This window comes from Glycine soja, chromosome 17 (genome assembly GCF_004193775.1).
Source record: "Glycine soja cultivar W05 chromosome 17, ASM419377v2, whole genome shotgun sequence".
Taxonomy (NCBI): Eukaryota; Viridiplantae; Streptophyta; class Magnoliopsida; order Fabales; family Fabaceae; genus Glycine; species Glycine soja.
In genome coordinates this window covers 4,702,179-4,721,212 of record NC_041018.1, presented here as the reverse complement: position 1 = coordinate 4,721,212, position 19,034 = coordinate 4,702,179, and the positions used below count along the sequence as shown (strand labels likewise).

General features: G+C 29.8%; 2 protein-coding genes across 2 annotated transcripts; both read left to right on the top strand.

The window, feature by feature from the left end:
- The first annotated feature begins 4,529 nt into the window (after positions 1-4,529).
- On the top strand, positions 4,530-6,034 carry LOC114392853 (transcription factor bHLH146-like). The gene has a single exon (XM_028354088.1). The coding sequence runs from the start codon at positions 5,272-5,274 to the stop codon at positions 5,899-5,901; it is 630 nt and encodes a 209-aa protein (XP_028209889.1). The 5' UTR covers positions 4,530-5,271; the 3' UTR covers positions 5,902-6,034.
- A 3,522-nt stretch (positions 6,035-9,556) lies between these two features.
- LOC114392336 lies at positions 9,557-11,094 on the top strand. The gene is made up of 3 exons (XM_028353426.1): positions 9,557-9,774; positions 9,907-10,080; positions 10,617-11,094. Exons 1-3 carry the CDS (start codon positions 9,647-9,649, stop codon positions 10,843-10,845), a joined length of 531 nt encoding a protein of 176 aa, XP_028209227.1. The 5' UTR covers positions 9,557-9,646; the 3' UTR covers positions 10,846-11,094.
- Positions 11,095-19,034: the final 7,940 nt, after the last annotated feature.

Here is a 19,034-nt window from a genome sequence, read left to right as displayed (position 1 = left end):
ATTATATTAGTACGAAGTATATCAATTATTGTCTTATTTAATAACTTTTTGATAGAAAATTTTATTTGAAAATTAATATTCGGTTGAAAGTTCTTATGATATACACAATATCCGCAAAATCTTATATTTTCTTTTATCAGCTGCAAAATCTTATATTAAACTAAAACTATTTAAAAGTCCATTGATATATATATGATAAAATTGATGTAAAATATACTTTTAAATGTAAAAATAAGAAATATTGGATTATATAGTCTGTTCAACTTTAATAAAATTTGATATAAAAAAAAGCAAACGAATGTCCAAAACAATCTTACATTGAGGGAAGTTTTTCTCTTCTTAAAACAATTACAATTCCAATACACACACGAACAAAAGAAACACTACTACTGGCCGTAAAAAAGAAAAAAAAAAAAAAACACACTACTTTCCCTTGGGACAAAAATGCAACTATACGTCCTTTACAAGTTAACGGAACACACTATTAAGAACTTAAGACTATTACAATCTTCATCATTATGCTAACAAAGTCAAATTAACTAACTTTTGGCAAAGTTTAACCACTTAGACGCCAGCCAATTCCCTCGAAAATAAATGTGACCCCACTCAGTTGTTGAACTCAATAAATCAAATTGTCAATCACATAAACAATGTGATTCAACTTTTGGTTGAATTTTTCTGTGTACTACTACATCAACCTCTCCATGTGAAACTATTAACGAACAATTTTGCTTGTTGTTGACATGCATAATTTTGATATGCATTCAATAAAGCGAAAAAGGATAAGCTTGACCTGTTTATCCAATTGACTTGTCAATGTGATGAGTTGCATTGCGGCTATTTGTGTTTGGTTTAGTTGAACCTGAACATACATATCAACATTTGCTGCAACAATGTTTTCTGATTACGTGTTTTCTGTCCAACTTCCACAACTGGCTTAGGAACTTATAATTTGCAAAATCTTATTCATCTATGCATGACCTTGCTGCTTCTATATACTAGTGGTTATATATCTACTCCGAAGAATGGGAGCTTCGTGACGTACGAATTGCAAACCCATTCCCCTCTATTTATCATTTTTATGACAATACATTGATCAGACTTCAATGTTTGGAGTCATGACTTTGGTGTGATGCAAATAATGGAGACATGGGTAGAAGTCAATCAAATCATGACTTTAATATATGGTAGCAACTTACCCGTACTACAATGAATTTTGAAACCAACAAAAGTTGATTTAATTAGTGTATATTTTGGAAAATATTGGTGTGATCAAAAGTAATTTAACCAACAAATTAAGATCATTACTTTTGCGTTAAATTGGTAGATTTGTCTCTGAACGCACACCATAACAAAAACAATGAAAAAAATAAACATACCCTTAATATTTGATATGAAACTTATATTTCACAAGATGAAAGGGTCGTGCTTGAACAAAATAAGATTTCAACAAGATAAAAAAAAAATTGAATATGAGTTTAGTCCCTATAAATTTGTGTTTTTGGTGCCTGTTTGGTTTGTAAATAGCTCATGATAAATATTTTAGTGTTGAAAATCTTTGATTAAGAGTGAGATTTTAATTTATAATATAAGAGATTCTTTATAATTTGATTTTTAGTTTGTATTTTTTATATTGTTGAAAAAAAGAATCTTTAAGTTTATCTATTATCATGTTCATTACATGTTGACATATTGTAATAAGCTAGAGATTTTTTTAAAATGAATTTATGAACGCAACATATTAAGAAAAAAACCAACAGGAAAGTATATTTCATAATTAATTTGATATATAAAACTCATAAGAGGATACAATTACTTCAATGTATTTATAAATATAGCATAAATTAATAATATAAAAAATTTACCAAAAATTTATATAATTTTTTTGGCCCCTTAAAGCTGTGGGCCCTGGGTTATCACCCCTAGGCCCGGGACCAGCCAGCCCCTATCGACCTTTTTGTTCAACTCTTTTACTTCTCCTTCATTCCCATTCCAAAGAATTAAAGACTAGAATGCAAGATGTTTTTACTTATTAAGAATTATTATTTTAAGAATCATATTTTTGTGAGAGTCATAATTATTTTAGAATGGTACAAATGTATTTGATATGGTTAAAATATACTGAGAAACTTAAGATTCCCTCTGGGTCAAAAGTCAAAACACTCCCCTTGGTAAAAGGCATAATGAAGAAATGATGAACTTACGTACCCCATGTTACTGGTCTGGTACCATTGTGTGGGGCGTCAATGTAACGCCAATTATCCCACATCACAAGTCGTCCTCACTCATCAAAGTTATTAATAATAACTAGCTAACTATAGGTGGAGCCATGCCAATTGTTAAATCTGAGACACATGCGGATATTGCCACTTGAACCATCTTCATGTGAATCAAGTCATTGCCAAATCAAAACTGACCAGAGCAAATATTATTTTACTTCTTTATGGTCTCTCAAATACTCGTCATGTCCTTTTCAATCTCCTCCGCCAAAATACCAACATAACGTAGATAACTATGTCCTCCTCTCGAGAGATTTTATTTTTAGATTTGTGTATATGGAAAAATATTTATTGAGAGAAAATAGTTCTTTAAAACAAAATTTCGTACCTCAAGAAAATTAATGCCTTATTCTAAACTTATATATGATTTAGGCAGCAATGCATGATATGGGTTTGTGCTGAGGTAGAACATGCTTTAACTGTTCCCATTAAATATGCCAAACTGTATGGTTTGCACGTGATGCTACTGTTCAACTATACGTCTATAACTCCTAGAATTAGGCTAAAGAACAAAACGCCTCTGTGGTGTCCCTCAAAATCCAACCATATCTTCTGAATCTTTTTATTTGTATCACTAATATTTATACCCGGATTAATTCATTATATTACACCTAGTGCCAAAATGTGTAAACATTTTTTAGACCTAATGTATCGTCCACCTCAATCAACTTTTTTTTAGTCCATAATAATCAATTAAATAAAGATTTATAATAATTTATACCTTTTGTTCAATCAATTGAACTAATTTTTTTTAATAATTAATCAAATTTTTGCTTTTAAAATTTATAAGAGGATTTATTTTTAAATTTTGTAAAAAAATCAGATTAAAGTAAACATTTTATAAAATAAAAAACTAAGTAGAAAATACTCAAGATATCATGTACAAAAGAAAAGGTTTCCTAAGAAAAAAGTATCAAGCTTCATACATTTTTTTTTATATTTCAACTATGATAATTAGGATTTTTAGCTATCCGATAAAATCTATATATTTTCATAAATTTTAATCTTTGAATCAATTATAAAATTAATTTTCAATCCAAAATTTAGTGGGTCTTAAAGCTTCATCCAAATTTATGATTATATGTAATTTGATTACAAGGCACAGTTGAATGAGTACTACAATATTACTATTTCTCCATCTATTTCTCACAATTCACATAGACCTATCAATTGGCCTCTGACAAAATTTCACGAACCCGTTAATTGTGTATGACTCGTCAATTCAATTAATGTTAGTGCCTTATAATTTCTTTCCTAGCACGGCTAATTGCATGCTTGCTTTTGAACTTTGGCCCTACCCAACAAAAAAACACACACTCCGTTATGTCATTCCATACCTCACTGTTTCTGCCTCAGGTGTAGGATGTATCTATATTACCAGTAAGTAGTAACAATTATTAGCTACGAGAATCGGAAGCGTACCTTACACTAATAATCTGATGAGTTTCTCAGACTCTTCACATGCACACTTGTCCCACAAACTTCAAAGGGTGGTTGGCATTTAGTTTTACTTTAGACTTGGAATCTATCTAGTATGGTATAGGATCCTCTGAAAGCATAAAGGAAAAATTCCGAATTAGCTTTCCTCTTCATCTTCTTATTCTCCTTCTTCTTCTAGCTTTCACCTTTTCTCATCTTTAATTTAATATATAGTATTTTTTTTAATCGTTTTAGTTTCCTCTTAGCTAGGAATGAACAATATATATTTAAATGGGGTAGGATATTCTATCGTAGGACGAGTGATTATATATATATATATATACACACACACATTAGTATATAAACAAGAAGGTCAAGGATTAATATTTTTATCAAGTTATCAAGCTTCCTGAGTACGAACCTTTTTGTTTTCGCTTTTTCTAATGACACTACATTAATTTTGGCTTTATTATTTACATGAGACACCAAGTTTTATCACTTTGCTTTATAATATAATCATCACGTACATGGAACTATTCTCACATGTTATATTATCATGAGAATAACTAATTAAATTTAACCACACAATTAAAATTAAAATTGAATAAAATAAAATGTTGTGCAAGTAGCATTTGTATACATACAAATATTGTACAATGATTTTTTTTTTAATTTGTAAGAATTAAAGACAGATTTCAGGGTTTAATATATTGAGGGAAATTCCCTCAATATATTATTATTGGTGTAACACATGAGATGACAAGAGAACAATTGATTCTTCCTAGAAGTGCTTGCATAGGAGTAGTAGGAGAGGATGAGCTGGTTGATTTGAAATGAGGGGAAAACGGGTTTTGTAGGGGAGACCCTGGCTGGAGGAGCAAAGGGAAAAGAGTACCAGTTAAAGAGGTGGAGTCATGTGACGGCATTTATAGTGGGGTTTTCGTGTCTTTGTTTTCTAGTGCACATGGAGAGACTCCGTTCTGTGCAAAGCAAGAAACATGTGAGTCCATGTGCCATTCTAAATAAGTAGACCACTCCCAACATTTTGCACACAAATCCTTCACTCTCTCGCTTTCTTTCATTCCTCTTGTTCATTTCTGTGCTAGCTAGCTACCTTGCTTCTCCCTTTATTCTTGCTTCCTCTAGTAATCATAATTCAATTTCCTTAATATCACTCCAATTATTTATTTTGTAGCCTTTCCCCATATATCAAGTTACCGATCCAATAGCTAGCTTCATCAACTTGTTTCAATTGTTCATTTTACCTTCATTCAGCTCTAGCACATATATATAGCTGACAAGAAAGCAGCTTTCTTTTGTATCTCTGGTTTACTTTCACCATATGTCCTATTATTATTTCTTTAATTTTCTTGTCTTTGCCCCTTTGTCCTTCAACTTCTTCCACTAACACCAACCATCTTTCTTGTTCATCCTCTTCTCTCTAATCTCTTTTGCTAGTTACATTTTCTTCTTTCTTTAGAGAACAAAAAAGGTTTTTCAATTCTGATTTTGTCGCCCTCAATTCTCTCTCTCTCGGTTGCAGCATTGTTGTCCAAATTCATTCCTTGATCAAATGGAAGGGCAAGTAGCTAAACGCAGACGTGTATACTCCGTGGAACCGAACCAAATAGTGCAATCTATATTTACTAGGAATTATTTGAATCATTTGGTTCCAGCGTTGGTGAAGATAAAGGAAAAGAGTTCTGTGGAAGAAGATAGAAGGCATTGTGATGATATTAACAATGCTGTCAAGTATGAAGTGGACATGGCAATGGTGTTGTCAGCACAAGGATTTGCATGGAGTAACGGCCTTAAAGATAAGCTTCAAAGCGATGACGTTCATGTCAATGCAGCTAAAAGCACTAGCTTTCTTGAAAATGATGAGGCTGGTGAAGGTTCATCATCAAAGAATGCTTATGACAAAAATGAAGTTGTACTCCCAATGGAATATTTCTCTTCAAACCCTAGCTCAAAGTCTAAGTGCAAGGACATGTCAGAAATGAAAAGGGATTTAGCCAGAGAAGATGATGATAAGGAGGATGAGGACATCAGCAACCAGTGGAAGAAGCTGAGAAGGTTGATACCCGGAGGAGAAGAGATGTGTGATGATGAACAAATGGTTTCAGAGCTAGAGAGTTACATAAGCTGTTTGCAAATGCAGGTGAACGCTCTTCAGTTTCTGTGCCACACACGCGTTAGTTAATTTCTATGTCTTGCATTTCCACAATTAATTGAGCCATAAACTATGTTAAATTCAAGATAAATTAGTTATTGAAGAAGCTATATGGTATATTCATTTTTCTGCTCTTGTTTTTTGAATGTGGTACGGTTTTTCATATATTTTTCAAACTGTTCAAGGGAACAAAAAAGGCTTGGATATAATTACCAAAGGTTCTTTCTCAAATATTATTATATATCTCCAAAGCAATGAAAGATATTTTAGTTTATAAATGAAGATGGATGGAAATGCAGTTTGGTTAATTCGAGTGTTTTCTTTACTATAGTAATTCGACGGTCGTTTAGTTGTCAGTTAATTAAACTAATGGCAGATAACTTGTTCATCATATTTCATTTGTGCGTTAGATATATATAGTTAACTAAAAAAAGGTATTGAGGAGAAATAGGGTGGGTCGGATGATATATAAATATAAGAGAGAAGAGAAAATAAAATAAAAATCATGGATTTGCTAATAAAATTAATATTTATCGATAAAAAGAAAAACTAGTAAAATGTATTGCATTGAGTGAACTTGTGATTTGTTTTCCCACTACCACCCAACTGAACACTTGCTTTGGCCATGTTTACGCATTCTACGAAGTGTCCTTTTAGGACCAGCAAAGTCATGCATCACTAATACCTTTGCCAGCAGGTAAAAAATGATGATACAACCTGGCTTACTTTTTCATGAGCTGCTTCAAATGATCAACATTTTCTGAAGATCCTTATAAAGGAACAAACACAGATCATTAAATACTCAAGTACCAGACAAAATTTTCCATAACGAGCCCGAGGGGATACACTTTTGGATTTTGGGTTAACGTTTTTACAAGGTAGACATTTTTAAGTTTTAACCCAAGGGTAAGGGAATCACATATTCGCCCCCACTTAATTTATTACCACTAACATTTTGAATTTCAAACTAGTTGAATAGAAAAGCATCTTTTCAACCAGCAAAAACCAAAATAGTTATAATTCAACATATAAATCACAAATGTAATAGTTTTTGTTTTCCCCTCCTTTTTCCAACAAAAAAAAATGCTATAATGGAAAGACATGAATTTTACCCAACAAGGTCTTGTTTGATTGTAAGTTCTATTAGTTACATTCATGGTCATGAAACTCTAGTTAATTCGTTAATTTTTATAAGTTTAGAAATCTATTTATCCTCTCTGAGTTAACTCGTATATAAATTTTTTTTTTAGTAAATTCTAGGTAAACTTTATAAATTCTAAATAAACTCGGTAAACTCTCGAGTTTACCTCCTAGTCAACGAGCCAGTAAGTTGAAAAAATTAGATTAAAATGTATGTCATTTTTAATTATTTTATGTCTGTTTAGTGCTCAACATACCTTTATTTAGTGTGTTGTTTCGAATAAAAAAATTCTCACATCTAATAACATTAAACCTTCGATGAGAATGATTTAAGTATTATGAAATTTATGATTTACTATTTTGTTTTATTATATTGTTGAAATGTTTAATTAATATGTTATTTGTAGATATTTTATTATTATTTTTATATGAAGTGGACTCTTACGAATTTATGAGTTGAGTTCATGAATCAAGTCTATGAAAATCTTACGAATTTATGTAAACTCTCAAGTTTGATAATCTGATTTGTGTCTTTTTCACCAATTACATTATGTAAATAATATGATAGATGAAAAAAAATAGTCATACAAAAAATATAGAGAGAGAGAGAGAGAAATTCATGCAAATAAGAAAGAAGAAAAAAAAATATGAGATAAAAAATTGAGCTCATAGAAAGATAAAAAAAAAGCTTAAATGTAATTCTATTTCAATTTCCCATATTTTGTTTAATTTGTAATTTTAATTCTTTCATTTTAAAATTAAGATATTTGGTTATCTTATTTTAAAAATTATGCAAAATTTTAGTCCTTTAATTTCAAAATAAAAACATTTAATTCTCTTTTTTTTAAAAAAATACAATTTGATTAAATTTCCAATTTTCCTATGTTTAATTTCTTTTTTTTTTGTTTAATTAAACCTTAAACCTATCGTATTCATTTAAAGTACTATCAAGAAATAAATTAGTTGATTACAAAGTAAGAAACAAAACTAGGTCAAATTAAATATTAAACAAAATTGTGGGATCAAAATTGTTTGTATTTTGAAATAAGGGATCAAAATTGGGAATTTTTTAAAATGAGATGAACAAATGTCTCATTTTTAAAATAAAAAATTAAAATTTAGAATTGAACAAAAATAAATAAACTAAAATTACATTTAAGCAAAAAATATAATTTTTTTAACCATAAGAATTAAACACACAGAATTTATAACATTTATACACATTATTTAACTAATTGAACTAGATAAGTTGATAAGAAAGAGAGTAATGTATAAATTATTGTAATTTTGTAATTGAACTTAATAATAATTTATACGCCTTCTATTTTAAAAATTAAATTTATAAATGTATTAATTCCCGAATGAAAGATAACGTATCGAAGAATGCGGACTAAATTATTGATAGTGGCATGAATCCTTGAGCTAAGAAACTTTTGTGTTACCCAATCATGTGATGGATACGATATATATCTAAGCTCCAATCACAATATTTTGATTTTTGAGGTTTATTCGCCATAGATTGCGACTATCCATCACTTTTCACGATCAAGTACCTCATCCTCATCTTTTTTCCTGCTGTACAGGAGATATCAGCATCATCATTTCACGCTCCATAGTTTTAAGGTCAAAATCGATCCATGTGTTGCTGACACAGAGATTATGGGCTAAGGGAATAACATTGTCCAAAATGAAGTAAGCAGTAAGCCCATCACATAATCGATAAAGATCAATTTTAAAAGGCCAGGCATCAATCAAAATTAATTTGGTTCACCAAAATAAAATGACATAATTAAGATATAATAATGACGGAAAATGTTAAGAATAAATAACCAAATCCTCATTGAATTTAATTTTTCCACTACATTTGCAGTATCCCCGTAAATACTCTGGGGGTATAAATGTGCGTTTGGATTAAAATTGAAAAAATGAAGTTTGATTTAACTTAACTTTATAATTAAACTTAAATTTTATTAAAACTAAATTTATTAATTAATGTAACTTGAGCTCTTTATGTTTAAGTGAAAGCCACATTCAACTCAATTGAAAAAATGTTTTTCAAAACTTTTTAGGTTCCACTAAGATTTTATTTTCCACAAAAATTAACCACTGACAAAATTGATATATATTCTACATGTTATTTAAATTTATACAATTCAAGGTACAGTGCATCTAATTTCTTACTATTTTCTGTGTGTATTAGAGTATGGTGTTTTGAGGGTCAAGTTTCTTAACTTTTCTTAAATTAAAAAATATTAATCGCGATTCTCTGAAATTATTATGTATTTTTAGTGACAGGCCTGTCCTGATATATTTTTTTTTTTTTATAAATGTCTTGATTTAAACTTTAACATGATCGATCATTATTTCATTTTTCTTATAAATGAATATTTCAATGTAGAAAAACTACAGTTTGATTAATTATCGCTGAAGAAACCAAGATTAAATTAACTTACAATGATATGATATATGAAAGTATAAAAATTCTAAAATAATTTTCATTTGTAACAGTTATATATGTTGAATAATACTCGGCGTGGCATATGGAGAACCACGAAAAAGGATGAGCGTTGATATATGAAAGTAAAAGATGAGAAGAGAGGTTGGTCGGAGAACATAATCTTTGTCGATTCCAGAAATGTGTAGCACTAGCATTAGCATAGCTTCCTCACACCAAAGCTTTCTCACCAACGCCCTTATTCCACCAAAGTTCAGGACCACCAGGATTAGTATTGTTTCTTGCAGTTCCCCACAACAATCTCCAAGGTATCAATACTCTTTATCTGCTCTCTCTCTCTCTCTCTCTTTTGTTTTTTTTAATGTTTGAATTGCAAACAAACAATGAATTAATTAATTTCATGACTTTGCTGATCGATGTGTATGTTGTATTCTTACCAGGAAGAAGAATAATGAGAACAAGTTGGCAAAGTTAGCAATGGTTGCAGTTGCTGTTGGGGTGTTAACACTTGGGTCAGTTCATGATGCATCAGCTGCCAAGACTGGTGGTAGAATTGGTGGCCAGGCCTTCAAGTCAGCAGCTCCACGCTCCGCACCAAGAATCAACAATTCCAGGTAAGGATCAATTAATATATGCTCTTATATATGTTAATTGACTTTACTTGTGCTTCATCTTTCACCCTGTGTTTTTACTTTATTATCATATCCCTATAACTTAGCCTGAAATTATTAATTGTCATTCAAAAAGAAAAACAGTACGTGAGATAGATATCACATAATCATACACGATGCACATGCGCTGTTAATTCTTTGGTGTTTAGATTATGGAACTGTACCCGCGGGTTCCCCTCCTTTTTACCTTGTATTGTATATGTACAAATTGTACTAGTGTAAACATTAATATCATTTGAGGGCTTCCACATAAAAATACAAAAAAAGTCTATTGTTCTGCTAAAAGTAGATAGAATTTATTCTATTTAACTATGGCTGATATGTGATATTCGTACCCTGGAGTATCCCCAGAGATCATGCATATCAAAAGAAATGAAATATCTTTTATAATTGGATGGATCATATGAACATATAACATATATATCAACTGATTTAATTAACTTGGGAATCTTGTTTCTGAATTTTATGACAATTAACAGGACCAACATCTATATCAATCCTCGAGTGGCACCTCCGCTTGTTGGTGGCTATGGCTATGGTTATGGTGGCTGGGGATGGTCTCCATTTTCATTCTTTGCACCAGGTCCCAGTGTAGCTGTAGGCGTTGGAGGTGGATTTGACACTATTCTTCTGTTTATGTTTCTTGGTGCTGCTGCTGCAGTTGTGAGGAGATTCTTTGGGTCAAGAAATGAAGATGATGACTACTAGCAGCATAAAAGGCTTTTTAAAGAGAGTGTTATTTTGATGTATAGAAGAATGGAAGAGTGACCAATTAATTACTTTGATGTATTTTGAGATATTATACTTGAAAACCAAAGCAATCATGTGCTTTCTAATGCACTGATTTACAATTTACATGCTTGTTATACAGGATGTAATGAAACAATAGACATACATTGTACTTGTTCAGGGAAGTTCCCAATATTTACACTAATTTAAAAACAATCAAGAAAAGCATATGGTTTTAGAAATTCAAATTCACAGCATTTTAAGGTCGGGACATTGGAAAAAAGTTAAATAGATGAGTCAGACAATGCTTTGTCATTAGTCATTACTACTATAATTATCCCAATTATTGATTAGCAACAACTAGAACAATTAAGTTTAAATATAAAATGCTGTAGTCTTTTTGTTGCAGCCTTTTTTTTAGGTACAAATGCTCTAGTCTCTTATGCATTGTTAAGGTATTCATAGTCATATTTCCAATAACTTTCAGCTGTGGGTTGCAGAGCATAACATGTAGTATATATCACTTGTAAATACGTGTTGAATGCTTAGACATTTTGAAAAGGCCACGCCTATTATACTACCTATTATAAATTTGACGCATAAAGGTAGTTGTAAATTTCTGATTTAACTAAACTATTTCATAAATAACTAGTTAAAAACAAAAAGGCCTAAGAAATTATAGAAGCAAAATTACCAAACACATGGATCAAATAACATGAGATTATTTCAGTTTAGTCAGTAGTAATTTTGAGTTTCTGCTCTAAATATGTAGTTATATTAAATACTCAGAATTGGAATTTTACTTCCCATAATTATTTATCTGATTCTATTTATAGTAGAAAATACATTATAGACGCAAACGAGGGCTTATTGATGTGTTGAGGCATTGGGCTGGGCGGTTGAGCTTTGATGGTATTAGGCCCATGAAACTTCTTTGGGCCATTTCCCTCGACTTATTCTGCTGTTGCTTTCGTGTTGCTATACAAACCATGCCGGTCATTATGAATTTATGATGAAAGATAAGATATACTATAATGCATGAATTATTATGAAACTGATGTGCATGACGTAATTAAAGTCCAATAGTTAAAATGACAGTTGAAGTGATAAATACTGAATGTTAGTACATACTACTCCTACTATTTCTTACGGTGTCTTTTAAAGAAGTTATTTATATTTTATTTTAATTTTTCTTACAACATAAAATTTTATAAATATTTGAAACAATTTATAAAAGGATATGGCTATAGACTATAAGTTGTATTCATCATATTACAATAAGTTATAAGTTTTCCATGATACTAATATATAAATTTTAATAATATAAACGTGAAATTAGAAGTTGTTATTGAATAGACTCTTAAGAGGGCAAGAGTTGGCGGTGGCGTGGATGTGGAGCACTGAGCCATTCCCTCACGCATTGGGGTGGTTTGCCACAACAACTAACCAACCAAGTGAGTCATGATTTACATCAACATCAAATTCTCTGAAGCACAATTACTGACCTACCCTCCACTCTTTATTCTACTTTCTCACTTCTCATCTCACATTTCCAATTTGGGACTGTTTCACGCTGTCTTTTTAAAATAAATTAAATAATAATATTTTTAATTAAAATACACTTTTAAAAAAGTTAAAGTAATTAGATAAGCTTTTGAAAAAAAAAAACAAATTCTATCATAAAATTTTTTAATTTTTTTTTTTATCTAAATGTGTACACATGCGCACTGGATAATCTAAGGGAAGAAGACTTCTAGCTGATATCTTTTTGACCGAGGAAATGCAATCCTATCCTATGCGACCAAAAGAAAATCTTTTCCCTCCTTTTCGACTTTATTTTCAAGGTCGTTCCTTTTCATCTAAACTAAATTAAAAACAAATATAGCACATAGTTTTTTTTCTTCCTAATATTGTTGGAAGAATAAACAGTATTTTTATTGGCAGGGCATATGAGTAGAAATAAAAATTTGTAACATAATTAGACATATTAAAATAGAGATAGTTTAATAATTTTGGCAGCAATCATTGAGGGGATTAAAATACGTACTAAGGATGACAAAAAAATAATAATCAATAAGCACCAGAATAACGTGGGAACGAGGATACTATTGATAATGAAGAGAGGGCATTGGGTCCATAGAAGAGATAAGCCTTCATCATAAATTGGGAAGATTCCTTTTGATCTTTAAATATCCATTTCATGTTTTATTTTTATCTTATTGGTCGGGAAGTCTTATACACACACAATTAATGCTGAGAATCTGATACATTGAATGTGCCAACTGAATTGGATGCGATCTTTTCTTTGCCTCCTCAGTTTTTGAGAAAGAATAATTCTAAAACTTTTTTTCCTACACAGTATTTTTCTATTAATTTTTTACTTGCTAATGTTTTGTGTTTCTAATCTACTATTGAATTTATTTATTTATTATTTAATATTTTTATAAAACATATATAAAGATATAATAATATCACTCTTTTGAAAACCATGTTTTATTTTTATCGATTTTATTAACATCAGTTTTATATGGATTAATTTTAGAGATTTTTTTTTACAATGTTAAGGTTAAAATCTAAGATCTTATGTAAACAAACTAAACCCTTCATCACTAGGTCATTCCTAATGGATTATGAGTTAATTGATTTATTTTAGAGTTTGTTCATTAGAATTTTTTATTATTAAAAGTTACATAAAAAATCATTAGAAATAAAAATAAATTAATACAAGCATTTTTTAATCCTTTAATTAACATTTTAAAATTATTTTTTAGCATTTTCTCTAATTTTAAATATATAAATAAAACTAGTAAAAAAATCAATAAATAAAATATCTATTACATTAAAATCTAAAATTGTGATGCATATTTTTTTATAATAAAAACATAATTTACAATATCTTAAAATTGGGTTAATGTTGATACTGTTATTTATTTATTTATTTATAAGGTTTTGCTATGTAGAAAAAGAAAGGACAACCATTAAAGAGTTAAAAGGAAAACAAAATTGAAATTATTTATATATAATTTTAATTTATTAATATTTAAACTTAAATGTTTTAATATTCTTGAAAAAGTGACGGGATTATTTTTTTCATATTTAGATTTAATTGAAAAGAATAAAATATTATTTTGAGAATGAAATATTACTACTAGTGCTAATTTATAAATAAGTGAGAATAAAACTTTCTTATCACCTTTATAAGTAGGAATAAAACTTTCCTGTGATAATTGAGTGTAAAATTACTAAACTTTTTAACGATTTGAAACGGTAAATATATTTTTAGCAGATCAGACATGTTTGAATTTGTTAGATTTTAAGCAAATTTATGTGTGAGGTTTGATTGAACAAATTTTGGGAATATAATTAACACCTGTGTTCTAAACCAACTTTGCAACATACTTTATATAAAAGAGACAAAATTTTATCCTTACAATAATTTTTTTATAATTATTGAAAATATAGACTAATCATAATAATTAAATAAAAATCGAAATGACATAATTTCTTAAAACATAATTTAAATTTTAAGTTTTTTTTGTTTTAATTATTTTTATGTATTATTTAAATTAAAATATAGACAATAAATTAATATATGTTTTATTTAAAATTATAAATAAATAGATTTTTTTTGTTAAAAAAAGGTGAGACAAGTTCTCCTTGAGTTTGTATGAACAACAAGCAGATTGAGTTTAATTTTAACGTCATCTCTTATAAATCCGATCCCAAGTGTCTTACTTTTGACGGAGTAAGAATAAAAAAAAGTCATAAAAGCATAACAAATCTTAATAATTAAATCATAAATAAATAATTTAAAGATGCACGTCACTTTATTTTATTATTTTTTGGTATAGATGGACAATATCTTTCTTTTTTTTAATTAGTAGTAGTAAAACAATAAGGATTGTAGCAATAAAAGGGATCAAACTCAAGTCTTGTAGCAATAAATGTCGCATGTCTTTATTTAACCACTATTATATGAGATTAAATGATTAATAAAGTAGTCATGATGCTTATCGGATTCATCAATATGAAGCAATGAGCTCCTTTGGCCTTAATCAATTAATGAAAAGGAAATCAGGCTTTAACCTAACATACTTGAAGGAAAAAGTTCAATCTAGAGTCAATTGCTTCCTAAATCAGCAAACTAAAGGCCTATTAGTGAAGCCCCCCTGGAAAAATAACTAATCAACAACTGATCCCAAAACAGATTAAATCACAAAGTAACCATTAGATTCTCTCCAATCGATGGAACTTAGAAACAACATGATAAGAGTACTAAGAACCAATTTGCATGGTTGGGTGACTTACAAGTGTCACCACCGTACCTGTTGGGCCCCATATATCACAACACTTTCTGGCCATACCTTATCACAAGCTATGTGTGTGAATGTGACATTCTTATGAATCTATTGATCATGACGTACGGCACTTAATGTGCAGTCATTTGTTGAAACTCAAGTAACTAATTTGAAGTGACCAATTATATTTAAGCTTGGTTTTTTAAACTATGGGGCCCACCTAATGCAGCCATCCTGAGAATGAAAATATGCTCGGGATTGAGATCCTATTAAAGATTATTATCTTGGGATAATGTGCACCTTTAGCTAGATTAGTTAATTAATGTAATTCTTTTAACCATGTTCTTCTGTAGACTTGAGACATTAAATTAAATTTATGCATGCATATAGGGATGGGGGACAAATACAAGGCAGACAAGGACCCGCCTCTCGGTACCATAATGGCCCAATAGTTAAGTGTTATTTATATATAGAAATTGACAAGACTTAAAGGTATTCAGAATCAATACAGATAGAAGCCAAGAAAAGAAAAATAAGAGAACAAAACAGCAATTTGGTGATGAGAAGGCTTGTGCAACAAGAGACTGTACATTTATTTGGATTTATCTTGAGAAAGGAATCTATTACGGGTTTGTATATGATCATGATTGATGAGATAACTATTTTTTTAATAAATAAAAGAAGTGTGAGTACAATTATTATTAACTAGCAATATTGTTGAGAGTTGTTATACTCCATCTAGTAGAAATAAATGTGTTTGATCCTCAGTAGCTGTCCTGTCTCAACATTCAACAATATATCTACTAGTGTCACATTTACATCCAATTATTATAAAAGGTTAAAAAATACTTTGATGCATCTTGCATCTCATAATGGTCAATATATATAATTCTGACATTGGTCAATGAATTGCTACAATAAAGTAAGTGGCACTTGCGGGGAGAATCCAAATCCAGAATTGAAGTGAAAATAAAAAGACATGTGGATAAGTGGAGTGGTGGGTCTACATTTTTTACGACTTGTGCCTTGGTGGGGGCTACAACGCGTGCTTTTTCCTCTGATCCAATTTGAAGAACCTAGCTATTGCAAGTTGAAATTAATCTAGGACTCTCTTCTTTAATCATGCATTGATCCAGTATGAGTTTATCTTCTAACACCAAAACCGGGGGTTTACTTGGAAGTTAGTAAAATAAAGGGGGAAAAGATGCTTTAGGTTTATTTATGGGTAGGTCAGGTGTTATTCAACGAAAACGTCATGTGTTGTGTGACATGATTTTCTGAATTTCTGACCCCAAAAAAATGAAAAAAGAAAACATAAGATCAAACCAAGCAACCAATAGCCTGTTTGTATACGCAGGGAATCGAAGGAAACTAGGTTTTTATTTAGTTATTTATTTTTAATACATCTCTCATACTATTATTTTTAATAAAAACTATTGTTAATTTCTTAATCAATGTTTAAGACACTGATAAGTAATATCTCTGATTTGAGATATCCAGGAGACCTTCCTTTTTTTTTTTTTTACTTCGAGTCATGCTCTGAGTGTGACTCAAAAAGTTATCACATATGTTCATTATTTAAATATAAAATTAATGTATATAATTATTTTCATTTTTTATATATTTAAAAATACAAATTAAAGGAAATAATTTTTTTTATTGTTGTATATGTTGACGTTGACAAAATATTTTTCCAAAACAAATCCGTTTAGGTCAAGCTGGATATAAAACTCATCTTTGATTCTGACAACTTTGATGTCCACCACCAGTTGGTGTCAGGTACGCAGATCTTTCTCTCTTGGTGTACAGAGAATAATATAAATAACGGGTAATTTTAATAGAAAACGGACAATATAATAATATAGTTAGGTAACAATGTAACATCTCCAAGAAAATCAATCAATAGTTAGAAAAAATTCAAATATCATATCTATAAAAGATAAAATCATATAAAAATATATATATAAACAAAAAACAATTCTAGTTTCTTTATTATTGAGTTAAGTTTAAACTCACATTATAAAAATCTAAAATGATATTAAAACATATCCAATATTATCCAAAAAAAAGCCATCTATCATTGTTATTCAAATCCTATTTAATTCAAGCCACACCTTATCATGCGTGTTCTTTATTTATTTTCCTAACCAATTTTAGCATTTATGGCTACACTAATTAAAACTAGAGAGAATCAATTCAGACATAAACTTAACAAGTAAGAGACAAAGACAGGCATGCCCACACATACGTATACGATGAAAGGATATTTTAAGTAGGAAAATCTATGCATTGCTTAATAATGTTCAGAATAATGATTTAGACAAATATATACGTGTGTGGTTCTGATATTTTCGGATCAGAATTTTGAAGGCTAGGTAGGAAGCTTTTAAAGTTTAAGTGTGTATATGGTATTTCTTGCCCAACAGCTTTTAGGGGGAAAGTGATGGGTCATACATCTCTTCTCTCGCTCTTAATTTCCTATGTTTGGTTTTAATTATTACTGACAGATTATTAATAAAATTTTCTTCTGTTCACTTTTGACGATCAGATTAGATCATTCGTTAATATTTATTAATAACACGAACACTAGCTAAAAGAATTAAAAAGTGACAATAAATACAGAGAGTTATTAGATACTGTTAAAATTGATATTTTAAAATTATATGATTACTTGATCTAATAATAAATATATACAGGGTTGTTAGATATGGTAGTATATAGTTCTTTTTGTCAAAAGACCCACGTGTTTTAACAAGAAATTAATAACTAATTAATCTTTAAATTGTAGGACAACTACAGAAGAGGGACATCCATTGAATGCATTATTACACCACTTTCTGTTTTACAATACATTATGCATCGTTTTTCAAGATATTATACAAAATAGTTATGACCAGACACATAAAAGTTATCAATAACTTTTCAATTTTCAACCAGTCTATTATTTCTTGCTTTATTCTTTAAGAGGGAGGAGGGAAAACAAAATGAGTGAAATTCACTTAAGCTTTTATATGTATTATAGAAAATAAAAACCGCTTTTTCCAAAAGAGCGAGCTGGATCTGAATTGCTTCTAGTTATCAAAAACTGAGCTTTTACATATGGATCAGGCTCGAAATATAGAAAGGTAATTTTTCCTTCTCTTTATTTTCCCGGACTTTGATATTTAGAAAATTTCATTAAACTTTGGTTAATTTGACCCAAGTTGGAGAGTTTATTAAGGGAAAAAAACTCACCTATTTTTGCCACCCAGAGAAATCATACTTGAAGAGAATTAAACATCTTACCACTTGGACAAATAACCAGTCCAGACTAAAAACAATGTTGAGAATTTTTCCCAGGCAGAGAAGAAATATATGCATAATATTGCTAGATCTTCCCAATTGAATTGTGTAAACAAAAAAAATAAAATCTGTTCAATAGAATTAGAATTTACGATTATTTGTATTGCCCTTCAATGTATAGGCATATAATTTCAAATCCTTATTACCAAAAAAAAAATATATAATTTCAATTCCCAAGCCTATGAAATTAATTTGCTGCTGCCAAAAGAAAATTCATCATAAGTAACCCAACAACACCTGCCGAAATTGGTTTCAGCTGAAATCCCTAACACAACAGATGATTGTTCAGCATGTACGGAAAGAATAATCAAATCACAATAGTTGAATTTTCAAAAATCAAGGAAGTTTGAAGAGAGAGAAATTCTGGTGGCATAGTAAAGAAGCACTAACTTACATTGCTCATGCATATCTTGATTAAGTCCCTGTGCAAGACCTTGTCTGGAATATCTTGTTCACTGGCCTACATTGGCTCATGTTGAGTGTCATTTGTTTTTATTATTATACATCTTTGTGGTCCCCTCTCTTCTA